At 37.5% G+C, this 26,811-nt stretch overlaps 2 protein-coding genes across 5 annotated transcripts; one reads left to right on the plus strand and one right to left on the minus strand.

Moving 5' to 3' along the window:
• Positions 1–1,594: 1,594 nt before the first annotated feature.
• On the minus strand, positions 1,595–22,198 carry LOC103708657 (26S proteasome non-ATPase regulatory subunit 11 homolog). 4 transcript variants are annotated; one of them, XM_089930608.1, is made up of 2 exons: positions 22,074–22,198; positions 1,595–3,121 (listed from the first exon to the last, which is right to left on the minus strand). In XM_089930608.1, exon 2 carries the CDS (start codon positions 3,097–3,099, stop codon positions 1,819–1,821), a length of 1,281 nt encoding a protein of 426 aa, XP_089786734.1. In that variant the 5' UTR covers positions 3,100–3,121; positions 22,074–22,198; the 3' UTR covers positions 1,595–1,818. The 4 variants fall into 4 exon arrangements, with proteins under 4 accessions (XP_089786734.1, XP_088577545.1, XP_038985362.1 ...); XM_088721419.1 differs by lacking the exon at positions 22,074–22,198 and adding an exon at positions 10,199–10,347; XM_039129434.2 differs by lacking the exon at positions 22,074–22,198 and adding an exon at positions 10,149–10,244.
• Positions 22,199–22,517: 319 nt separating this feature from the next.
• LOC120108784 (protein BIG GRAIN 1-like) lies at positions 22,518–24,368 on the plus strand. Its single transcript, XM_039122503.3, has one exon. It carries the CDS (start codon positions 22,518–22,520, stop codon positions 23,547–23,549), a length of 1,032 nt encoding a protein of 343 aa, XP_038978431.2. The 3' UTR covers positions 23,550–24,368.
• Positions 24,369–26,811: the final 2,443 nt, after the last annotated feature.

The raw sequence follows: 26,811 nt of genomic DNA on the forward strand, positions 1-26,811 counted from the left end.
CCTTCCAAGTTGTGGTTAATCGTCCATCAGCATCGTATCACTAGCATAAACTTATAAATATACGTGGAAACTATATCTATTGCTCCCTGATAGGGCTGAAAATGGATCGAATATGGATTTAATATCAGTATATTCATATCCGTATTCATTTATATTAGGCGAACATGGATGTAAATACAAATATTAATTAGATATAGAAAATTCATATCCATATTTATTTTAAATGAATATGGATATATCTCGGATGCTGAAAATACGGATACAAATATGTATATAAGCTAGAGAGAGAAAATCAATAATACTACTGAATAAAAGGTAAATTAAGTAAATAATATATCATCAAAAAAAACTTAATAATGTTATATAAATTAAATAGGTCGGATATTTGAATACGAATCAGATAGTTGTCTATCCATATCCATATACTTTTTTTTTACGGATATATTGGATGCTCAAATTTGTATCTATATCTAGATAGATTTAAATATAAAATCAGATCTAAACGGATATTATCCAAACCACTTTCACCCTTGCTCTCTAGAATAATACCAATATGGAAGAAAAAAATATTTTATTTCATCAATTTCATCTTCTCCTTGACAAACTAAATTCCCAACTCTAACTCCTTTGATATGGTGTATTGGTAGCGCATCCCTAAGCGAAAACCTAACCGTTATTTAGTTTCAGCACAATTCATTATGCTTTAAACCACACCAAGCTTCGATCAAAGCTGAAACCGATCCAACTCAAAATTGGAGGAGGAGGGGAACGAGTTGGACAATTCTGATGGTACAGAATATATAAATAATTATTTAAACTTCAAACTAGAGCTGATTATAGGGTGGAATTTAGCAAAAAAAGATCACATTTTAAATAGGCTCAGCCCAAAGCCCGATTAAAAATAAATAAAGATTAGGCTTGAGACCTAGCCCTAGCTATACTTCAAACCATCCAATTGACACTGACATTTGATGCCTCTTTTTTTGTTTTGTTTTTTTGGTATCCATAAGTTACCATACTGTAAAAGATTGCAGCCATAACTAATCATCCTGTAAAAGACATGGGTATTCCAAAGTAACCTCTTAACTTTTTAGGTTATCTTTTCAAACTTCAAACCGGGTCTACCTCACAGCATAGTTATCTCATACAAAATGATGTATGCGCTAAATCCCCTTACCCTTGCTACTATTATTTCACTTCTAAAATGTTTTTTTAGGTTATAATCTCTTAGATATGGACGAATCCAAGTCATTTTATCTGAATGTTAAAATAAAATTTTGAATTTAGATCATACAAATTCACAAAATAGATTCTTAATCTAGCACAACTGAATCCAATTCATCAAGTGCAAACTACAAATTATGAACCTGAACCTGAAACAAATGAACCAATTAACCATAACCAGGTAACTAATGCATCCTCATGAAATTGATTCATAACATCTGTACAACCACCCTATAAGCAGATAAATGGAGCCAACACAAGCCAACAAAGTGCCACCTTTTTTTTTTTTCTCTGACAAGCATGCGACTAACAAATAGCAACCTCCATATAAACCACAGAAAATAGGAGTTTGGTTCCTATAGCAGACCAATTTCAGAAGTCATTCTCAGTTCATATATCTAGAGTTTGCATTTCACAGCACATCACAAACAAACATAAAGGATAACCATCTTTAAGAGAACATAATGAGCAATTAAGAAACCAAACAAGGAAAAGCTAAAAGAAACCAAATATCAATCATCCATTAGGGTTTCATGTGTTAACTAAGAAAGCCTGAAAGACAAAGTGGTCTGAGAAAGACGGAAACACCAAAGCTCAGGCCATGATCCGAGCTGACCTCACGTAAAGGCTGTCCACGACCTTGCCAATGTTGGCAATTGTTTCAAGTGTCGCAGGAAAAATAGCATCAGACTTTGGATCTTCGAAGATGATCAGGCAACCAGCACCCTGATCAAGAGTCCCTGCAAACTTCTTGTCAAGTATCATCTGAGAAAGCTTCTTCTCCACATGATCCACGGGCAACTCAATCATCTTTGCAACATGTTCAATCTCCACACTCGAGTACGGCTCGATCAACCTGCACAGATTCTGCTCCAAGAGGGTATCATATAAAGATGATAGATGTCTGTGAACAATTGGGTCTTCCTCCAACTGAGCCCTGTAATCTCGGAGAGCAGTTTCAAAGAGTTTTAGTGATCGTTTAGAGTGTGCATCAGCAACAGCTTTCATAGCATCCAAATCAGGACCCACATAATGCAAACCAGCCTTGGAAGAGATAATGCCTGCAACGTCATCAGCCTGGTTAACCATTATCTTGCACAGCAGCATGTATTTAAGGCTAAAAACTGCACGAGGATCCTCGAGTGCATTGAAAGCTTCAAATGCTTCAAAGAAGTAACTGTACGCAGTTTTATAATCCTTCTCTTCCGCATGAAGTATCCCACTCTGAAGATCTATTGTGCCCTGCTGTGCCGGAGGAACATAAATGGCATTAGCAGCTGTTCTTGCAGCAGTTAATGCAGCTTTGGCTTTTGGCAAATTTCTCAGTGAAAAATGAAGCTTGCTCTCCAAAAGATCAATGTCCACCAGAAGTAGTTTATCATCCAATCTTCTAACCTCCTTAATCAGGCCAGTAAGAAGAGTTAAAGCTTCGGAATATTCTTTGTTTTCCATTAAGAGAGCTGCAAGCCTTGCTTCAACTCGTTGCCTGAGAAATGTACGCTTCTCTGCACGGGTCCATTCCACCATCTCCTTGCAGAGAGAGATTTGCAGATCGGAGGTTCCTGGTATCTTGACAACTGCATCAATGATCCCTCTCACAATTTTTGCAGTTTTTGCCTTGGGAATTAAAGAGAAGAAGGGTCTGAGTTGGGTCAGAAGAGTTCTCAACTCTTCGGCCTTCTTTTCTTGTGGGAGTAGTTCTGTGAGATTTGAAATTGCCTGCTCTTTAATACGCAATGCTTCTGGGGAAGATGAAGGGTTTTCAAGAACACGGTAGAGAATAGAAATAGACTCAGAAGGATCTTTTGCCTCTAGGGCCTGTGCTATTGAATCAGTGGTAGCAGGAAGATATGATGTTTGCATTGCTGAAGACATTGCAACTACCGAGGAATCAATTCTACAAGATGAAAACAAGAAAATTTGTCACTAGAAGATTTTATGGCTAAACATTTATGAGATTTAAGAAAGGAGTCCAAATCTTTTCCAGTACATGCCTCAGATATGTACCCAAATCCAGATAATACTCTTATGGTCATGCTTTCAAAAATACCAAGTAAGAAAACACAGAATTAAAATGCTAACGCACACAACAAAAAGTAATCCAGTAGAACCCTAAACAGCAATAGGTACATTAGAACTAATAAAAATAATGAAATATGACAATGCAAAACGTTTATGAGTCATGATAACAAGTAAATGAAATGAAAGATTGAAATTTGCTCTTACGCTCAAATCTTAACTCTCTTGAACACATGCAATTTGGTTTTGTTATTGTTCATACTGTCCAATGTCAAGGGGCCTTGTTAAGTCAAATAAAATGCCCCTTAATTCAACACTTACATGGGGCATGCATGCGCACTATCAAGCCACCTAAAATCACAAATGGTGGCAGTAATTTTGAGTGAAGGGAGTGGAATCAATATTTCTGGCTCATCCCCTTCCCATTTTCCAACTACCACATACAACATAAAGGTTTCATGACTTATGTATATTACCAAGATAAATAATGTTCTAGTCAATAATTTTATGAAATAGTAAGTCGAAGAAGCATCATGTTGGTAGTGATGGAAATCACCTATTGAAAGGGGGGGAAATATTGCAACACCATCAACTAGGCCCCACCATTAACTTCTACCAGAAGGAACTGATGATATAATCTCCCAATTATGTAAATATTAATCTTTTTCCTACGAAACTGAAAATATGCACTTGATGCCATGCAAAAATCTCAAATCGTTTTGTTTAAATGTTGAATTATTAGTTCCATAAAAGTAAGACTAGATTTACAAAAAATTACATGACATAACAAGGATACTTAAAATCACTATCTTATGATGATGATTGTGTCCTTAGAAACATGCACAGATACAGTTTCATTCAAAATAATCGTCTTACCTTGGAAAGGTCTGTATATGTCATTGTGTCTTTCAACACAATAATGAAAAGAGTAATTCTTTACAATCAACCTATATCAGCAAAAGATCTAAAATATTGTTCAAGAGCCTGCTTCAGTGGTAAGCATCTGCCTTGTCTAACAGAACCGCAATAAACCAGACCACCACTCAAATGATCAATTTACCCTAGCTCTCGTCAGACATGGTCAATTTCATTCAAAACAGAATCCATTTAATTCTGCGAAATGCTAGTCCAGATAAACTCGAGTTGCTTTCATCCAATCCAACTATTCCGGATGACACAAAAACAAAGGAAAGAATATGGCATTATTAATTTTTAACACACATTCTTGGTCTTATGACACATGTTTGAACATATTCTAACCCATGCATCAGCCTAATTGTCCACCATGTGGGGACAACAATGCCAAAAGACAAATTAAACACACACAAGCTCACTATTACATCCAACGAAGGCAGATTATGAAATTCTAGCAGCACCAAATGATCAAAGTAGCCAGTTTAGTGACTGTACATATATGCAGATCTATACCCAAAAACCCACTGAATGGTACCAAACCATTTATTATGCAGAATTATGTAATAGAATCAGCAAACATAGGACTTATGGAGTGCAAATATTTTGAATCAATGCTACAGGGACAAAGCAAGATTTAGCTTAAGACTAAGAAAGATAATAGATGAAAACATACTAGACACAACTGTAACCAAACAACTTCTAAATTCCTACAAATAATGCAAAATCTATTCTGGACCCTCTCTTACATCTCCCATCTAAATTTTCTCAGACTCTCCTTACCGCTTTTAAATTTCTATTTCAGTTTTGGATGCTTTCCTTCTCTCTATTGCCTTGTCTTTTATTGAAGCAACTCCTAGGCTGCTTCTGATTATTCTTTTCTATCCTCTCAGAATCACTATGCTTTCACCTCTCCATTTTTTTCTGCCACACTAATCTAATGCTTCTGCAGTGTTTTTATTGCTTAAAGACTTCACATAAGCAAACGTTGTTGACCTTAGTAATATCATGGAAATCTCTGATTAAGTTTTCACCAAACATGATGATAACACAATGTGGCGAAGGTACATTCATGGTTAATCCACCATGTTTCAATTCAACTTCAAATTCTCCCAGTTTGTTTTTCTTTATAAAATGGTTTGTATTCCTGTTTCTATTCCCACTGAAAATGTATTTCAAATACTATCTGCTGGCTAAAACAATTTTTCCAACTCCAATTTCAATTTTTTTCATGAAAATTCTACTATAGCATTTTGTTAGTTTACATGTCACTAGGACATCAAATTTGATCAATCTTGTTGCAGGATCCAAAAAGAACAATAAATAATAAAGCCTTATTATCTAGTTGCTGTATGTGTCAGCTTATTGCAGAAATCATTTTAGGATCTACTACAAACAAAAAGAAGGTGGGGTGGGGAGGAAAGGACTACTCCACCAGGACAGATCAAATTCATTGCAAGAAGATACTAGAGACACACTCATAGCCTTTCCTTAATTGATGGTAATCTGTGTATGCTCATATATTCAGTCCATAGATATTCTCCTTAAATCTAAATACAGCTATGGTTACTTAAACCTTACATTTTAAGGGCTCAGGGAATTTCTACAAAATAAATTAACCATTTCTAGTTGTCTCTTCTTTATTTGCCATTTCTCTCCTGTTCATTTTAGTATTAGTTAGAGATGAATTCATATCAGACATGGACTATGATTCTCATCCTAGGATCACATCAACAAACACCTAGAGATTTTCCCCTGCTAGCCATTAAACAGAAGGTGATGCTTTTGTCATAAGATTATCCAATACAATTACCATGCAGAATGGACTAAAGCTTAACCTCACCCATTAAACTAATGGAATTGAAGAAGGGAACAACCAATAACTTTGGTGAGTTTGGACCAAGCAACAGCAAACCTCATACCTCAATAGGAAGGTGGATTTTTCTATCAAGATAATGCTTAACTAAGATAGACAACCAGAGGCACCATCCTCAAGTCAACTGTCAAACTTCTGAAACCAAGTTCACTCAACAAAGGCATCACGAAACCGTACAACTTTGGAAAACTCACAACCTTACCTTTAATTTATGGCCACCTGAATCAATAGTTTATCCTTCAGGTCACTTTGCATTTGGAAACATGGATCAGCTATTAGTGATCTTAAAATCAAGTGGTCTCAGCCCTCTAACTTCTAACTTAAATCACCTAGTATTGCTATATTTTAGTGAGAGGATGAAATCAGAAAAAAAAGACCTACAAGACATCAAAAGTTGATTGTTATGCATGTACACATACCCAACGAATGTGTAAGATGGTTTCAACTTTGCTTCAAAAGAAGGCAATATAATTTCCAGTACCAAATCTGGTCAATCCTAACAAACTACTTGGAATTTGGTGCAATATCATAAGTGCAGGGTGCAATAACTATTACCAAATGATGAAGTTTTGCATTCGAAACTGTTGGTACTGAAGGATATCAGATAATTCCTAACATACAAATAATCATCACTTATTTCTGTGAATAATCAATAATCTGAAAATAACAAGGAAAATGAATGAATACACCTTTTGGCAAGAACAAAATAATATCTTTTTACCACTAAAAATATTCATTATTTTATTGCACGTTTAAGAATAGATACAGTTCAAACCATTTTTTTTGTCATTCTGAGAGTTAGATAAAGGGGCACTGTCAATGATCATGAAATGGCAGCTTGCAGATCTGGAGTGAGAAAAAAGTTCATACAGGTTACTGTTGATGATGCAAGGTGATGATTGTGGGCAGAGGGAAAATGAGTTCAAAATCATTAACTAAATTTTGTCAAACATGCATTGGAGTTAATCTAGAGCACGGATAATATTATTCTATACCGTAGCAGGAATGATGATCATGGCTCCAAGAAAAACCATTCTTCTGTTAAACTTGGCCCAGTCAATAGGGATCAGGATTTATGCCCTACTAAATTGGCCACAACCTTTTTTGACTCATTCGCAAATAAATAAATGCTGATCTGAAGGATGTGGTAGAGCAACAATCTAAAAGATTAGATCTTGAGGTACATGAATTACTCCAATAAAATTGTGATAATAAATGAAATAAGGCCTTAGCAAGTTCAAGCTTAGTCCATACCTACCAACGACAATGAGATGCCGAGTAAGGATGGTATGTTAGAAAGATTTCATTTTTTACTTCATGTACACTATAAAAACTACAGTAATAAAGGTCCTATTACCAAAACACAAACAAGAATTTAAGTTTAATACGGTGAGATTGCTCATAGCCTAGAGTACAAAAGATCTAGTGAGATATCTAAAGGTTCTTACCTAGGCATTGATTAGTAATACATTTTGGCCTATCATAGAGAAAAAAAATCTCCTACCAAACATGAGAAACAAACATCAATGTCACCATTCAATCACTATGCAGGTTCAATCAACTAACAGCAGCAAGCAAGCCATGTTTCATCAGTATGGAACTGGCTAATTGAGAACAACTCAATAGAAGCAATCCTAGATGGTTTGGCAAGATTTTACAACAAATAGGATAAACAGCATGAGCCTACAACTGGTTCCCTAGCGTTCATGTCTTGTGCCAGTAACGTGTAAAGGGGCAAACCAAGAATACAAGAGATGGGGAGAACAGATGAAAGGAATGAAGAAGTAAATAGATATTAAAAATAAGATGATGAAGATCAAGATAAAAGCAAGCTAAAGTTGTCTTTATCTTCAAGAAAGTGTTGGAAGTGTCTAGACCTAGTTCTAAGAAATTGAGTTATAAAATATTAAGTTCAGAGAAACTGAGTTTTGCTTCTACCTGGAGGAATGCAATGCATTGAAAGTACAGTTTTTGGCATTAATTTTTTATTAGATTATTACTAAAGAGAATTATTTCTTAAGAAAATATTTAAATAGTTCACTATAACAGGAGAAAGAGTGGGTGGGCATTAAAGTAGCATTAAGTGCCCCACTCACCCACACAGAAGAACTTGATTATGGAGCCCTCAAAGACAGAGTCATGTTTGGTGTTTTTGCTGAACTAAGAATCTAAGTTCCTTACTTTAGACTGAGTTACATGTAAAAAAACATCTGAAAGTGATCACCTCTGGCAGAATTGCACTTCAGGCTGTTCACTTACATGGAAATAAGCACAGTAACATATCCTAAAATAACAACTAAAAATAGCATGGGCTTTGTAATGAGTGAAAGCCACTAAGAAAAGGTGACATATAAAGCAGAAGCATGAGGAATGCACAAACTCTAATTTATCTCACCACACAGACATTACTGCTACTAATAATTTCCTCTCTCTTTCAAACACTACATTACCACAAATCAAGAGCCAACAACTTATCTGATATTTAGATCCAGCTTCTCTATTTAATTCTACCAAAAACCTAGTAACTTGATAGAGGAAGCTTCCTGTTACCTCTGGAACCAACTCTGTAATAACCATAAGACAAGACCTTTTAACTCCTTGCAGAAGTTCTTTAGTCTGTCTAACATACCCAAACCATATCAACCTGTATACCATGTACGTTATCGGTGCACCTATCATACTACCTCCAAGTGCTTGAGTTTAAATTTCTTTCTTCCTAGTTGTACCACTGATCCATCTCAACATCATTATTTTCATCTTTAGATTAATACTTCCTTCAAACCCTAAAACTGCAGCATCTATCACATAGCTATTCTAGCTACCATTTAATGTGTTATACCAGTGAGTTCCTGGCGTGCATCTACCACCAAGGCCATGTTCTCCATTTCACCTACCCTATTGTAAGACCACTTCAAAATATTCAAATCTATTTCTCCATCCTTTCTTTTATAGTAATAACAAGAATTGTTAATGTAAGGTATGCGTCCCACACGGTTGTCATGGATGACAAACAATAGTCGCTAAGAAAATTTTGCACCTAACCATGTGAAATATAATAGTCTTCTGAAAGGCTATAAAGGACCTGGAGGGATCTAAATGCTAGTTAGTTATAAGATTCCCAAATAGCTTCAACAAGGGGTGAAGGCCTTATCTAATAGTTTTACAAGTTAGTTTATCTAGTGATATGATGAAATATAACAACTGAATAATAAAAATCCTTCCATCTGATGGGCCCTCAAACCACTGAAGATGCTACATGGGGAACACTAGCTTAAGCTACAAACATGTTATTTCAGATTTCGACCATTAGGTCAAGGTCAAAAAATGGAAGAACAGCTAGACTTTGCAGTATTTATTGACAAAAGTAAGAGAAGGATAAATAACGGGTTTGTTTCTCCAATTACTGCAAGTTCAAGGAGCTTTCCATACCTAGTATGACTATAGAATAAACAAATAATCATGGTGGCATTAAAATCCTAAACGATTTCCGTTCATCCAAAGTAATCCAGAAGGAGATATCATTGTTGCTTGAGTTTATTATTGATATGCGTCAAAACAAGAGAAAAACTCCTATGAAGAAGAAGAGATATATGGATTGAAAAAAGCAAATACACAAAACCAGAATAAAAGAGAGCTTAAACCTGATCTCCCAGAAATTTTCTAACAAATCAAAGCAACTAATATCTCTTTATGTAACATCAAATATTACAATGATATATCCTATAATAAACATAACTTTATCAACATAAAATACATAAATTTGGAATCATTCGTGACACAACCTCGATCCTCCCATCGAACAAACACGATCACCTGAATTTGACAAAGGGTCCTAAAAACATCTCTAACGAATTCTAATAACTACCCATAACCCTCTGAATCAAGCCCCCCAAAAAAACCAACTTTTTTTGCAGAAAATTCCGAGTTTGACATCCAAGGCGCGCATGGTCCCCTAAAAAGGGCTATCTTTATCCAGATCTTGCTCGAACAGGCAAGAGCGGAACAAAATCTCCCCCAAAAATGGGGGCACTGCTAAAAGAGCAAGCGGAATCGAATTAGATCGCCCTAATTAAAATTCGAAATTTCTATCCTAAAAGATGAAATCGAGGAGACGAACCGTAAAACCCTAGCCACGTTCCGCAGGGAGGGGAGAGAGAGAGAGCTCACCTGGTAAAGAAGGGAGAACCCAGTTCTAAGATCGCCGAAAACCTAGAGGTTTCCCTAATTTTCTAAGGTAGGAAAGCAGTGTCCTGGGCCGAACCGGTCTCAGGCATGGTTGGCGCAGGCCCAAAACAGCGGAAGTTAGCCTAAGTAGGGGTGAGAGTAGATCCATCCCGAATTCCCGATCCATTTTCGTATCCAAACCAATTCGAATATAGATAAAAATTTAAATATCTAATTAATATTCATATTTATATTTATATTTAAAAAAATTATAAAAATAAAAATAAAAAAACTATCCGATTTGTATCCGGATATTTGATTTTATTTATAACCCTTTTTACTTATATATAGCAATCATAGACATTTAAGAAAAATAAATGACGATATTAGCATACTATTAATTTAATTTATCATCCACTTAGTAATATTTTTGATTTTATTATCATAAAATTTTATTATCTGATTTATATCCATATGATATCCATATGATATCCATATTTTTGATATCCGATTTGTATCTGTATCTATTTATAATAAATATAGATATAAATTTTTGTATCCGACTAACATCTGTCTTCATATTTGTATTCGTCAAACAAAATAAATAGGGATATGAATATGCTAGTATTTTATCCGGATTCAGCCCTACTAACACACGCGCACACACATTTTAGACATTAAAACGTCAAACTTACGAGGTCACTGTTAGCACTTGATTTGCTTAGAATCCTTTCAAAAGAGGTAAAAAGAAAAAAGTGAGGGAAAAAATTAGTATACATTTAGAACATATTTCACTAAGGGAGTTGCGCTCTAAAATGAGAATGAATGAGTTCTATTCCATTTATTTAGTTAGAGAAAGTCCTATTCGCATTCCAATCCTAGAGGGTATTGGAATACCTCAATCCTCCTAATCTAATTCCAAGTCCTTCTCAATATTCAAATTCCATTCCAATTCCCATTCTGCTTTCAGTGACGAACGAAATGTGCAGGAGAATATGATTATTCTGATTTCCATTCTAGTTCCGATTTCGATTTCGATTCTAATCACGAACGAAATGCACCCCTAAAGAAATCCTAAAGATTATTTTAGTAGCATGATAATAATATAAATTAGTAGCTCTTCGGATAATATATGGCACAATTCCAAGGACAAAGACAATAGTTAAATAATAAGAATACTTGATCTCATATTTCCACAACTATATATTATCCTTATAATAATAATTTTTAATATAATAAGTGATCATTAGTGCAAAAAAATTGTTAATTAATCACCTGCACCCAAAAGGTTAGGGTTGCTTTTGGTGGTGAAACTAAGAGCTTTTTGCCCGGCTTAGTCCACTTTGATCTGCCAAGTATTTCACCAACTTATTTCAGGAGTAAGGTGGGCATTTTAAAAAATCAGTAGAGCTACCTTTTCACCTAATGGAACAGATTATTTCATTATGTTTGGTGGAGTGGTTTATTAAAGCAAGTTAGGAGTAAACTAACTTACATATTCTAGGTTAACTTATTTTACAAACAAATACAACCTACGCTTTTGCATCTATTAGTTACTATAGCCAAGTATACGAGAGATAATGAGTTTGTGTGACAATGCACTACGAAACTCTGGACTCTAAAAGTATGCACTTTTTTCCTTGCATGCAAACACCCTCCAAAACAAGGTCTCCCAATAGTGGACTCTAGAAGTCTGCATTTTTTTTTCCTTCTTTGTTTAAAGAGGCATAAAGAAACACCCATGTGCAAAGAACGAAGAAAATATTAGTTTATATATTTAATCCAACTATCATTTTTGACAAGCCCCGAGCCCGTCATTTGGGTCCGGAACGCGACACGGCCACATACTTCCTAGGATAGAGCTCTAGAGAAATGCTAGGCCTGAAAATTTAATACAACCTCAATATCCATAATCAACAATGATCTCAATTCATGCCAAATAACAAAGTTGATTCAATTATAGAATTTAATCATCCAACCAGTATCAGTAATGCTCTATCTAATCATTTTCTCCACCTATAATCTCAACCATAGCCATGTACTATGTGTTAGATTTTTATTAAATAATGATTAAAAGTTTTCATACTTAAAATATATATGTTATACATATATGTTAAAAAGGGAGTATGGCTTGATGGTTGGTGCGTTGGTTGGGTGGGGATGAGGTAATCTTTTTATGTCTATTACGTAAAGCTCGGTTCTCTGTGCCTGTGCTTGTCCGACCCGAGGTTCTTTGCGGCCGAGCTGTGCCTGTGCTTGTCCGACCCGTCTGTCCCGAAGAAGTCTATAAATGGACCTTTTCGGATTAGACAGGATATATAATTGAAAACAGAGAACTTCTATTCTCCCTGTTTACTATTTTTCTTTCAATCAACGGGCTTGCTGCATACTGATTCTGGGTTCGAAGGCTTCTTTGATCCGTGCAAATCATTGAGGCAGAAGAAACAGTGCGAGAGGCTGTTGTATCTCAGGAGTAGAACGTCATCTAAGCCTAGTGCACTGTAAGGCGGCGAAATCTACTTCAAGGAAAGTGACCAACATACCACGCCTCAGCATCTCGGGTTCCATTTTTCCACTTTCTCTATTTATTTTCTCTAAGCCTATTTCTGCCTATTATTTGTTGAAGTAGAGTATTTTAGATTTAAAATTTTCTGGGACAGATTATTCCCAACATTCTTGAAGTAGATTATTCCTACATATAATAGGCTAGTACTTAGAGTTACCCCAATGGCCAATGTAAGTGACCCGGTTCCTCCTGAAAAATTTAATGGAAATAACTTTAAGCGTTGGAGACAGAAGATGGAAATCTTCTTAACCACACTTGGGTTATTTTCCATAATCTTTGACTCTCCTCCAAATGAGGAAGAGAATGAACCAGCTAGAACTTGTAATTTGGAGGAATTTAAGAAAAAAAACTACCTGTGTAGGGGAAGGATTCTGTCCTATCTTACTGATCCCCTTTTTTATGTCTACTGCACTTTTAAAACCTCCAAGGAGATTTGGGATGATCTTAATAAGACATATGGTATCCAAGATGCCAGAATAGACAAGTATGCTGCTAGTCAATTCCTGTGTTATAAGATGGTTGACACCAAGCCCATAGTTGACCAAGCTCATGAGTTAACAATGATTTATCATGAATTAGGCTTAAGGGGAATGGGTATAACTGAGAGCCTTCAAGTTGCTTGTACCATTGACAATCTCCCACCTTCTTGGAAAGACTTTGGGTTATCCCTGAAACATAAAATCGAGGATATGACAATAAAAACTCTATTGTCTGCCATTAGGATCCAAAAACAACACCTTGAGAAAGATAATGAGCAACTCATGAATCCTGAGCTTCTAACCAAGGTGAACTTTGTAAAAGGCCAGAATAAGACCCATAAGTTCAAGAACTCCAAATTTGAAAAGGGTGGACCTAGAAACAAAAGAAAAGCTATGAAGCCAAAACACCATATCAATAAGAATGATCAGAAGCCGATTTGCTACAATTGTGGAAAACTCAGTCATATAGCTCGAATATGCCGGATGAAGAGGAAGAAATATCAGAACTATGAACATGCGCCTTCTCAACCTGCAAATTCACAAACCAACATGGTGCTATCCAGTACTGGTCCTACTAGTACTGATGATCGGTATGCAACTTTAAGTCCAGAATTAAATTTGGCAATTTGCTCTACCGATTGGTTAGTGGATACAGGTGCGAATGTTCATATGTGTACTGATTATACCCTTTTTACTACTTATCAGGTCCGGAGCGGCCTAACAGTAACTATGGGGAACTCCACCTCGGCACGAGTGCTTGGAACTGGAAAAGTACTTCTAAGGCTTACGTCTGGGAATGTGCTTACACTATTTAATGTGTACCATGTGCCCGATGGAAGGAGGAATCTGATCAGTGGATCTCTTCTAAATAGGAGTGGTTATTCTTTGTTATTTCAATCTAAGAAAGTGATTATAACAAAGAATGGAACATTTGTAGGCAAAGGCTATGAGTGTGATGGCTTGTATGTAATAAATAATGTATCTTTGGATTTTTCTTCTGATAACAATAATAAAATTGTGCTTTCAATATATTCTTCATCTCTTTGGCATGCTAGATTAGGACATGTGAATAATAATACTATTAAAAGAATGATTAGCTCTGGTTTATTGCCTAATGTTTCATTAAATGAAAAGGAAAGGTGCCAAATTTGTGTTCAATCTAAACAACCTAGAAAACCATTTAAAATAGTAAATAGAAATTCAACTTTATTAGAATTAATACATTCAGATGTATGTGATCTAAATGGAACTTTGACTAAAGGGGGTAGAAGGTATTTCATTACCTTCATAGATGATTATTCTAAGTATTGTCAAGTTTATTTAATGAAATCTAAAGATGAAGCATTTGAGATGTTTAAGACTTATAAATCTTTAGTAGAAAATCAACTTGACAAGAGAATAAAGATTCTCAGGTCAGATAGAGGAGGAGAATACACCTCTAATAACTTGAATGAATTCTGTAGAGTTAATGGAATTCTACATGAAGTTACACCTCCCTATTCACCTCAGTCTAATGGAGTGGCTGAAAGGAAAAATAGAACTCTGCAAGATATGGTAAGATCTTTGCTTGCCAACTCAGGTTTACCTGAGGTTTGGTGGGGGGAAGCAATGCTTACTGTATGTTTCCTGCTTAATAGGGTTCCATTTAAAAGTTCTAATGAATCTCCTTATGAACTTTGGAAAGAAAGAAAATCTAACCTAAACTTTGTAAAAGTTTGTGGTTGTTTAGCTAAGGTTAATATTCCTTTAATCAAGAAAAGAAAATTAGGACCTAATACTTTTGATGCTGTGTTTCTTGGTTATTCTCTTAATAGTGTTACTTATAGGTTCTTAGTCATTAGTTCTGATATTAATGGCATAGATAAGAATACTATAATTGAATCTAAAGATGCTTCTTTTTTTGAAGACATTTTTCCATTTAAGGATAAAATAGAAAAGCATGTAATAGATAGATCTAATGATGCATCTTGTAGTTCGCCATCTAATTCTCTAATTATTCCTAATAATGAAAATGAAAATGAACTTAATAATATTAATGAACTTGGTAAAGGGAAAAGAATTAGGAAAAAGAAAGATTTTGGATCTGATTTCTATACTTTTATGGTTGAAGATGATCCTAAAACTTATAAAGATGCTATGAACTCATTAGATTCTATGTTTTGGAAAGAAGCTATTAATAGTGAAATGAATTCACTTATGACTAATAAAACATGGTTTTTAACTGACTTACCACCTGATAGTAAGGCTATAGGTTGTAAATGGATATTTAAGAAGAAATTAAGACCTGATGGTTCTATTGAAAAATATAAAGCAAGATTAGTTGCTAAGGGCTTTTCTCAGAAAGAGGGTATTGACTACTTTGATACATATTCTCCTGTGACTAGGATAACCACAATTCGTATTTTAATTGCACTGGCTTCAATCCATAATTTGATAATTCATCAAATGGATGTCAAGACTGCCTTCCTTCATGGTGATTTAGAGGAAGAGATCTATATGGATCAGCCAAAGGGATATGTGGCTCAAGGACAGGAAAGAAAAGTTTGTAGGTTAGTCAAATCCCTCTATGGTTTAAAACAAGCTCCTAAGCAATGGCATAGGAAATTTGATAAAATAATTGTTTCTTATGGTTTTAAAGCAAATGAATCAGATAAGTGCTTATATTCTAAGTTAGAAAATGATTCATGTATTATCTTGTGTTTATATGTTGATGATATTTTAATTTTTGGTACTGATATGAATATGGTGACTGATATCAAAACTTTCTTGTCTAATAATTTTGATATAAAAGATTTAGGTCAGGCAGAGATAATTCTTGGTAACAGGATTACCCGAATACCTGATGGTATAATTTTTGATCAATCACAATATATTGAGAAAATATTGAAGAAATTTGATAAGTACAACTGTAAACCAGTGAGTACACCTTATGAGCATGGTTTGAACTTGAAGTGCAATAAAGGTGATCTAGTGGCCCAAGAGAAATATGCTCAAATTATTGGGACACTGATGTATGTTGCAAATACAAGTAGACCTGATATTTCTTATGCTATAGGAAAGCTTAGTAGGTTTAATAGTTGCCCTTGTCTTAGTCACTGGGAAGCACTGGATAGAGTACTTAGATACTTGAGAGGTACAATGTATTATGGTTTACATTACTCAAGATTTTCCACTGTATTTGAAGGATACAGTGATGCTAGTTGGATCACTGATTCAGTGAATCGAAAAGAAACTAGTGGATACATATTCATGTTAGGTGGTGCAGCTGTTGCTTGGAGATCATCCAAACAAACTGTGATCACAAAATCCACTATGGAGGCTGAGATTGTAGCCTTAGATTCTGCAAGTCAAGAAGCAGAATGGTTTAAGAATCTTATGTCTGAAATACCTATTATGGAAAAGCCTATACCTGCTATCTCTTTGTTATGTGATAATGAAGCTGCAATTAATACTTGTAGAAATACTGAGTATAATAAGAGAAACAGAAGACACATTAGTGTGAGACATAAGATTATTAGATACCTAATTAAAAATGGTATCATAACTTTGGAATTTGTTGGATCTAAAGATAACCTAGCAGATCCTTTAACTAAAGGACTGGCTAGAAGCAAAGTCATAGAAACATCAAAGGGGATGGGACTGAAACCCATAAGGAATCATTAACAATGGCAACCCAACCTAATCTGACTGGAGATCCCAAGACAAAAGGTTCAATGGGAAAAACAAGTTGTTTAATGATTAGTTAGCACTATTATAAAATGACTTTATGTCATTTGGTCTCTTCCTGTGATGTGAGTGCTAAATACAGCAGAGGTATACGGAAGAGTTTAAAACTCTGAATGAGTCCGAGTCTATGGCAAGGTGCTGTGCTGCGAGCACCCTTGGAGGACTCACCTATGTGAGTGTGACTGTGTGGCCGCAGTCTATGGGGATAAGGGTTTAACCCTTAGAGCACTCATAAAACTGAGAATTGGTGCATAAGGCCAGAAAAAGAACCACCTATGATGAACCCAGTATTTGCATTTGTTATGGGTGAAGTATATAGAAATCTGAACCAAAAGATTTGGTTCAAAGCTTTGTAGCTACCACTATACCTTTCAGATGAAAATATACTTTCACTAGGTAAAGGTTCAAAGCCGCAAGCTACCTTTATTGAAGTCGTGACATAAACAAGCCCGATTTGACTATTTTCTGATTTTATAAAGTTTTGAAAACATTTTAATCAGGTGGGGGAATGTTAGATTTTTATTAAATAATGATTAAAAGTTTTCATACTTAAAATATATATGTTATACATATATGTTAAAAAGGGAGTATGGCTTGATGGTTGGTGCGTTGGTTGGATGGGGATAAGGTAATAGGTTCGATTCCCCATTCCCTCCTTTTACGTAAAGCTCGGTTCTCTGTGCCTGTGCTTGTCCGACCCGAGGTTCTTTGCGCTTGTGCCTGTGCTCGCTCAGCCATGCTCGTCCGAGGCTCTTTGCGCCAGTGCCTGTGCTCGCTCGGCCCTGCTCGTCCGAGGTTCTGTGTGCCAGTGCTCGTCCGACCCATCTCCTCATCCGAATGATGAGCCCAGAGGAGCCGAGGTCGGACAACGGGTGCGATGAGCCAAGAGGTGCGTGGGCCGTGCCTCGCACCCATAGCACGAGGAGCCACGTCGCTTCCTCGTTAGCACCTCTTCGCAACCGACCTCGCATCCGCTGGCCATACTTCCAGTGTTTTTTCAAACTTTCTTACCGGTTTCGACCGTTGGATCGGTTTTGGGTCGCGTCTGTCCCGAAGAAGTCTATAAATAGACCTCTTCGGATTAGACAGGATATATAATTGAAAAGAGAGAACTTCTATTGTCCCTGTTTGCTATTTTTCTTTCAATCAACGGGCTTGCTGCATACTGATTCTGGGTTCGAAGGCTTCTTTGATCCGTGCAAATCATTGAGGCAGAAGGAACAGTGTGAGAGGCTGTTGTATCTTAGGAGTAGAACGCCATCTAAGCCTAGTGCACTGTAAGGCGACGAAATCTACTTCAAGGAAAGTGACCAACATACCACGCCTCAGCATCTCGGGTTCCATTTTTCCACTTTCTCTATTTATTTTTTCTAAGCCTATTTCTGCCTATTATTTGTTGAAGTAGAGTATTTTAGATTTAAAATTTTCTGGGACAGATTATTCCCAACATTATGCAACCTGCAACTTTGAAAAAGAGAGAGAGAGGAAGGAAGTTGTAATTTTTACGGCCCAATAAAAATTCTAAACCACTACACCATAAATAATAAAAAAATAATCAATTAACAATATCAGATAAAAAATATCGCATCAATATTTGAAAAGCTCATAAATAACATGCACATAAGTTCCAATATCATCTTTTCAATATATATATATATATATATATATATATATATATATATATCAAATATAGCCAATTGTTCAGCAACAATTTTTATGTAATTTCATCCGTTTCTCATTAACTTGATTTTCATATTTCTCATTGATTAACTTCCAACTTTAGACTAACTAAAATTATCACCCAATCCAAGACTGACAAAATTCTACGCGTAAGCCCATGGAGGCTCTCCCCATGCGTTAGCCATAGGCGCTATACCATGCTTAAGCTCATGGAAACTGTTCCATACATAAGCTCGTGGAGGCTGTCCCTATGCGTTAGGCCATATATGGGTGCTATCTCATGACAAGGTTAGTCTAAACAATATCTTGTCTATTTGATTTACATATTATTCTTGTCATTAGTTACTACTTATACAATGAATTTCTCTCAAATTCAAGATATCTTTGTTTGCATAATCATATTCTCAATATCTGATATGTATGATAACCATAAAAATATATTTGTACTGGAAACATATCATCACATGCCAAACTAAATCTATCGATGCCAATCCAGTAATACAAACTAATAAACACACACACGCACACGTGTGTGTGTGTGTGTGTGTATATTTGGTGATCGAGTATAGGGGCTCTTACCTTTAGAACTAGAGTGTAAGATCTCGTTGGGCATCTTCCTATCTAGATGACTGCAGCCCCATACAAAACTAGAGTTGACTATGAAAATAGATTCGCATAGGATGAAGTATAAGGCCAGCTAGATGACAACGTCCAATTGTTTGATTCGATCAGCACAGCATAACTCAATCTATCTGATCAAGAAATATATATCCATTCAAGAAAAAGATAATAAATTAGGAATTATCAATTATGGGTCCAATGGTAGCTAACAATAGTTAAGATGAAGGAAGGACAGGGTCGACTAAGTAACAGCATCCGATGATCTGGATCGATCCGCTCTGGCTAATCCAACCAGTCAATCATGAAACAAGAATTAGATTATGGTACAAGTAACACAATAATGATAGAGTCTAGCAATGCTCGACAATGGTCGGGGTAAGATTAGCACGATGGGTAGTTATAGCAACATTAGTCCAGAACCCTCTATTAGAGTCAACCTAGGTCCACAATGAGCACATATGGGACCCTCCTGCTGGGTCCATAGAACCATGCTAAGAGAGAGAAATAGAAGAAAAAAAAATCAAGAGAGAGGAGAGAGAAAGAATAGAAAGAAGAGTCTCTTCTTCTTTCTCAAAATAGGGGAGAGCTTGTCTCTCCCCTTTTCTTCTTGAATCAAAGGGGTGACACAGCCACCAAGGCGGCCCTAGGACTCCAACTCTTAGTCGGAAATGCCAGAGGAGAAGAGGACTCCAACGGGAATCTCTTCTCTCCTACCTTGTGCACATGGCACAGTGGCCTTGGGCCTAGCCTCTTCGGGCAGGTCCACAAGCCTACAAAACTGGGCTATTACAAACCCACGCCGTATTAGTCTCTATGTAGATCGGAATAAACATTATTGACATATTCTCTATCGACCTAAGCTTTTAGGATATTATTATTTAAATAATTTTATCTCTATGATGGTTTTCTTTGGCAATAAGTATCCAATTTTTATTGTTATAACAACCAATAACAGTTATTTTCATCATAGAGAAAGTTTGCATCGAGCATACCAAGTTCATCTCTGGGTTGAAGACGATTTAAAACTGATCACGGACATGCTCAGAGACTATAATATTACACAAACTAATATCAGTCCTATTTTTCATAATGGACATATTCTTCTTCGACGTTTTGCCTCTGTGCGTATTTAGGGAAGTCAATCAGCCAACTGGTAAGAGGGCCTTAGTTTTGTTGGTCTTATAAAGGCTGATAGGAGCGATGTCCTGTTTACTTGCGTTATTAATGAAACTACTCATGCTTTGTTTGAGTGGGCCAGCCCTTTTAAAAGCCTTGCAAAACATAAGGCTCGGCCCAGCCCATTTGTATTCTCGCTGGCACAAAACAACCCACACGCATGTTTAGACTTTTAATTATTTACAATGATTGGTCATCCTTGCATTGTCTTATAATGGTGACAATGTAGAGTTGGATTCTTTCTTTCTTCTTTTTTTTTTTTCAGAGAATAATGGTAGGAGTACCATCAATTCGAGTCGCTCAGTCTAAAATACTAGAAAATATTTATATTTTGGCCTGATTTTCTCACGTTCTAGTCATCAAATTCTTATAGTTACTAGCAAATATATATTTATTTACGAAGAAACATTCTATTAGACTGCGACCATCAGTCTATAGCTTAGCTCAGTTTTATGCGAAGGTGGGCTCTCAGTTTTTTATATTCAGTCACGTCATGCTGATTTAATTTTGGTAATATAGGGACACTAAGCTACTACGGAGAACCTTACCTAGCCCATTCCCCCTCTTGAATTCAAGTCCCTGTCATTGCAAATATTGACTTGAAGTAAGCCTCGCCTGCAATGATCGAGACAGCATCTGTTGCTCGAAAACGACGGCAAGAATTGTTAGAAAGCTATGCTTACAGCCAGAAAAGTAATACTCCGTGCGCTCACCTTGCTACTAAAGTGTGACCAGGCTAATTAGCCTCTAATGACCAAAAACAACTTCTCTTTTTGGTAAAACAAAAATAATATTCTATCTTTGATAAATGACAACTAAGACAGTAAATAGGTCAGATAGACTCGTGATCCGACTCGATCCGTTTAGATCCGACTCCGACCCACTTTGGAGGATCCGTAGGGCCGGGTCGGATTCTCAAATTGAACCAATCCATTTTTTGGGTCGAATTTGGATTTACTGAATTCAGTCCCGATTCCACCTGATTCATTTAAAATTTGAATAAATTATTTGGGCTCGCGGAGATGCAAACAAATTCTGAAAGTCATGAATGGGTTGGCTCAACTTGGACTCGACCCAAATTCTAATTTTTTGGGTTGGGTTCGGATTATACACAGACCCGACCCGGCTCGAATGATTCGTTGGATCAAAAATTGCAGCGGTGGATCCAATCCAGTTCGATCTTCTTTTGGGTTGGATTTGGGTTACTCATGATCCAACTCATTTGTACCTCTAATGACAACCCTTGCTCTAAGTCCCATTTTGATTTACATAATGGCAGATATAGAAGAAGAAGAAAAAAAAGGGGAAGAAGAAATAATTGATTCCGTCAGTTGGATTCTATTGCCTTCCTTTATTAATATAGCATCATTTAGATATGGTAGTTGTTAAGCAACCACCCCATGCGCATACCTTATTAATTCAATAAAACCCTCTATTCTGTTACGATCACCGGCCGGTGACTGAATCAGCTTATCGACTGCGCAAAAGCCGAACCCGGTTCAAGGATAAAACAACTCATTCCATGAATCCATGACACGTAATATATAAGAAAACAACCCGGTTCGATCCGACCGGTCTGCAGCCAATATAATCCAATCCAACCAAAACGAGCAGTTGCTGAAATACGTACCAGGTGTGACGAGACGCACCTCTCGGCGACAGCCACCGCGAGACGTAGTGGCCCCGGATCATCACTAGCCGTCCATCAAACTTATCCTACGAACATCAAAAACGCGGGTCCCATATCCAGAAACAGCGCAGCTGCCACGTCGACCAACATCCCTCTCTCTCTCCCTCTCGCCGTGGCCTCCCTCCCCATACCTCAAAGCTTTAAACCCCCCACCTTCTCCTCCCTTCTCCCATTCTTCTCCCCTCCCTCTCTCTCTCCTCGTTTCCACTGCTGTCTGCATCAGACGAAAGGAGGAAATAAACAGTGTAAAAGAAAAGAGAGGAAGAAATCACCAAGAGAGAGAGAGAGAGAAAAAAAAGGAGAGGAAATCTCAGCTTTGTTCTTTTTTAGTTGGCTCCATTTTCTCTCCTCTCTTTGGCTTTGTTCTACTATCAGAGAGAAAGAATGGAACGGTGGGAGAGACCGCCGTCGCGGCGCGGCCGCAACAAACCTTCCTTCTCCTCCTCCCTCCTCGACGCCATCTACCGCTCCATCGACGAATCCGACGGCGGCGGCGGCGGAGGACCAACGCGGAGTCACGGCAAAAGCGGAGCGCCTGACCCATCCTTTTCCGTCTCCTCCTCCTCCGCCGCTGCCGCTAGAAAGAAGCAGAAAGCGGACGAGCTCAAGTGGACGGCTGCGGCAGTGAGCGAGAGGGCGGTGATCCGACGCGGCACGGTGGACTACAGACCCGGTCTGGTCACCCCAACCTCCAGCTCCTCGGATTCCTCCAGCTACGGCGGCTTCTCCTCCTCCGACGCCGAGTCCTACTACTCGGCCGGGGTCAGGCCGGTCCGATCGGACCGGATCCGGTCCGATCCGGAGATCCCGCCGGAGAAGAAGAAGGCCGGGTCGATCCGGAGCCGGCTCCGGGATCTGAGGAAGAGCCGGGCCACCGGCCCGACGTCTCCGGGGGCGCGGCTGGCGAGCTTCCTCAACTCGCTCTTCGCCGCCGCCGGAAACCCCAAGAAATCCAAGATCTCCGCGCCGCCGCCGCCGCCTGCAGCGGCGCTGGAGTCCGCGTGCTCGTCGGCGTCGTCGTACTCGCGGTCGTGCCTGAGCAAGACGCCGTCATCGAGAGGGCGGCGGACGCCGGCGGCGGCGTCCGCGGAGGGGGGCAAGAGGTCGGTGCGGTTCTGCCCCGTGAGCGTGATCGTCGGCGAGGACTGCCGGCCGTGCGGGCACAAGTGTCTCGTCGACGAGGATCTGGCGCCGCCGCCGGCGCCGTCTGTGGTGGCGAGAAAGGTGGAGAAATTGCTCCGGGGGTTGCAGAAGGAGGAGGACGAGGAGGAAGAGGATGCGATGAGCGATTCGAGCTCGGATCTGTTCGAGTTGGAGAATTTGACGGCGATCGGACGGTACAGGGACGAGCTCCCGGTGTACGAGACCACCGATCTGGGGACCAATCGCGCGATCGCCCAGGGTTTAGTTGCGTAAAAAAAAGGAAAAAAAAGAGAAAAATATCAAATTTAGGAGGGCAAAGCATGTATTTCTTGGGAAATTAATGTGTTTTCCTTTTTTTGGATATTAAACACTAAATTTTAGACTAAATGCCAAATGGGTGAAATAAAAATGGTATGTAAATAATTATATGTTTTTATTCTGTTTATATTCCTGAATCTAGAAAAGATGGGCATGTAGTTGGAGAGGGAGGAGATGGTCATTAGAGAAGGAATTTCCCTCTTTTAACTTGAATTAGTATTATAGTAAAGTTTGGAAAAGGTAAAGAGATCTATGAAGGTTCTATAAGATGGGGAGATACACACGCTTTGTCTACGAGAGGAAGGGTATAAAAATGATGAGCAAAGAATCTCGTACGGAAATATTGTATTAGATTAATTTAAAGCCTAACATGTGTAAAAATTAGTTATTTTGTTTAAGAATCTGAATCCCAGGTATGACAAAGGAGATACTACTAGATGCTGTAATGCATGCATGATAGAGAATGCAGTCATCAATCATCATTTTACTTGGTATAATTGTTTTTCTTCGGAACATCAGATGCTAAGATATTCATTAGGTCATGTATATTGTCTTGTATTGTTTTGTTTATTGAAGTTCAACATGCATGTAAGTTAAGTGAATTTCTAGTGGTCTCATAATAGTATTTTAAGGTGCCTTACGATAAATCCATAATGTAGATTATGCGCATGTAGATAGGCTGTGATCGACAAGGTTTAAAATTTTATTGGAATTCAAGATTTCTCGACTTATTCGACGTGGACTTCTCAAAAGAAAACAGAAAATAAAGAAATTGGTGAAAGTAGAGCTCTAGATTTCCTTTTTTTTTAAATATTATGTTAAACTTACTTATAATATCTCAATTATTAAAAAAAAATATTTTATATTTAGATGTCAATTTCTACATTAACTTTATTTACAATCGCTTTATCTAATTCTTCTAAGATTTAGAGATATGGTAGCCAAAATATTTTCTAAAAGGGTACTTTATTTTGCAAGCCCTGGACCCGTTCACATGTCGAACCTCTTGGTGGTGGAAGCGCTATTGTGATACTTGTTAAGAGCTTCATTTTGGTGTCTCTCACACTAAAAAGAAACGTTGATAAAAAAATTATAGTCTTTGAAAATTAAAGGTTTGTGACCGAATCTTGGTTGTGGTGGAACTATCTTCCTAATCTTATCTAAAACTACCCTAGATGGTCAGATCACTGCACAATAAATCTCTTCTCTTGGATCAGAGATTAAGGCACTTATACTCTTGGATTTAGTTTCAAGGTAAGTGATTGCTTTCACAATATATATAAATTTTTTTTTTAAAAAAAAATCCTTGTTGTTAATGTTCTGGAAAATTGTTTAAGTAGCTGCGTATGATAGAAACCGACAAAATCTAAATTGTACTGTAAAATTATTCCTTTGTATTCAGATATGGATAGTAGTTGGTTGAAGCCAGGGGCGGCTCAATACATTTGGGGGCCTAAGGCGAATCCAATAAATGAGGCCTTTTTTTAATAATAATTTTTTTAATAAATATAAAATATTTAAAAAAATGATATAAAAATGGATAGCTATTAATTACATTATTTCAATAAAGATACATGAATCTAATAAAGATAGGCAAAAAATCTTTTTAATTTAATATTATTTTTGAATGAAAGTGCAGAAAAAAATTATCTTAAAAGAAAGGCCATGAAACTGATTAAATAACTGAAATAATGCTTGGCAATATTGTTTATCATGTCAAGCAAGAGCCGAATAGGAAAAGGTCATCCCACGGCACTCATGATCAAGGTAAAGAAAAGATTTTATCTAGAAAAGAGCCTCTCTATAAGAGAAAGTAGAGGCATTATTGGAAATTGACTCCATCTAATTAATAAAAGTCCCATCCCACCATCTCCCCTTCAAGTGAGTACCCAAAGCAGCAACCGCAACATCACAGCACAGCAGCCAGTCAACACCCTCCCTCCTTCTCTCTCTACCACCCAAGAGGGGAGAATGAAACCTGAGAGGAGAAAATTAAAAGAATCTCCACCTCCAAGAAGTCCATTTCCACTCCCCCTTTCTTCCTGATGGCCCAGCTGGATCAGGAGTAATGTGAGGGAAGGAAAACCAAGACCAAAACCAAACAAGAGAAGGGATGAAAGATAAGAGTGGCTTCAGGCGTGTATCAAGCCAACCAAATCCCTCCTTTCTCTCTCTCTCTCCCCAACTTCCTAAATTTCCCCTCTGCAGGCTAGGAAACTCTCCACCTCCCTTCCATCAAGGGGGAAGACTCGTAGCCAGCTCCTATTCCCGTTTTATATGAGGCCTTTGCTTCCTTTTGGTCACGGTCAGACCAAAAAAACTTCCCTCTCTCTCTCTCTCTCTCTCTCTCTCTCTCTTCACCTCCCAGAGGCCTTCCATTGGCCCGGGGCCTTAGGCGACCGCCTCGGTCGCCTAAGGCTCGGGCCGGCCCTGGTTGAAGCATATGCATTAGAAGACAGCAAAGGATTGATGAGGACATTCAAGCTACAAAGATGCTTGTCGCGTGAAAGAGACCAAACTATAACTACCAAATCGTTGGTTTCCGTGGTTTTGATATTGTTTTGTTTCCTTGAACTTATGTGGTGAGTTGGATGTAATTAGGATAGGCTTTATCTAACTTTAGGTTCGGTAGAATATTTAGACAATTAGATATCATTAAGAGTAAATTTAGATTAACCAATAGCCTACTAGATACATGCAGTTAGCTGATTGAGCTTTCTTTATATTTCAATGATAAATATTTAGAAATAATGTAGAGATGACTAGAAGTTAAACTAAAGAATGTTTACTAAAACTTGTCAAGGGTCCCAGCAATGGACCATTGTGAACTGGCTACAAATTTACCATTATATTTCCTAAATAATATAGAATTAGACCAGTCAAGTTATTTGCAGGTTGAAAATATTAAAGCAATTGAATGTGAAGAAGATTAGGGCCAGTTAAACAAATTAATGGGAAGAAACATAAGTAACTAGGAATAATAATTGGTGCTAATCGAGTGTATATTTAAGTAGGCACACCAAAGTTAGACAAATTGATTACCGTCATGCAAAAATCCAAAGGAAAGGGTAGGTACACCAAAGGTGCTTCCAATTTGAACTATATATTTAAGTAGTTTTGGCCTTCCCTGGAAGCTTAGCGTCACAGCAATGATTGTAGGATTAGACACTTAATCCAAGGATTATTCTCCTTCTCGAGTGTAACTAATCCTCAGCAA

Source organism: Phoenix dactylifera, chromosome 5, assembly GCF_051530095.1.
Source record: "Phoenix dactylifera cultivar Ajwa chromosome 5, Ajwa_hap1_PhDact_Kaust_v1.1, whole genome shotgun sequence".
Classification (NCBI taxonomy): Eukaryota; Viridiplantae; Streptophyta; class Magnoliopsida; order Arecales; family Arecaceae; genus Phoenix; species Phoenix dactylifera.

Excerpts from the sequence above, each read along its gene's own strand:
- LOC120108784 (XM_039122503.3), top strand. The coding sequence starts at position 22,518 with ATGGAACGGTGGGAGAGACCGCCGTCGCGGCGCGGCCGCAACAAACCT.
- LOC103708657 (XM_089930608.1), bottom strand. The coding sequence starts at position 3,099 with ATGTCTTCAGCAATGCAAACATCATATCTTCCTGCTACCACTGATTCA.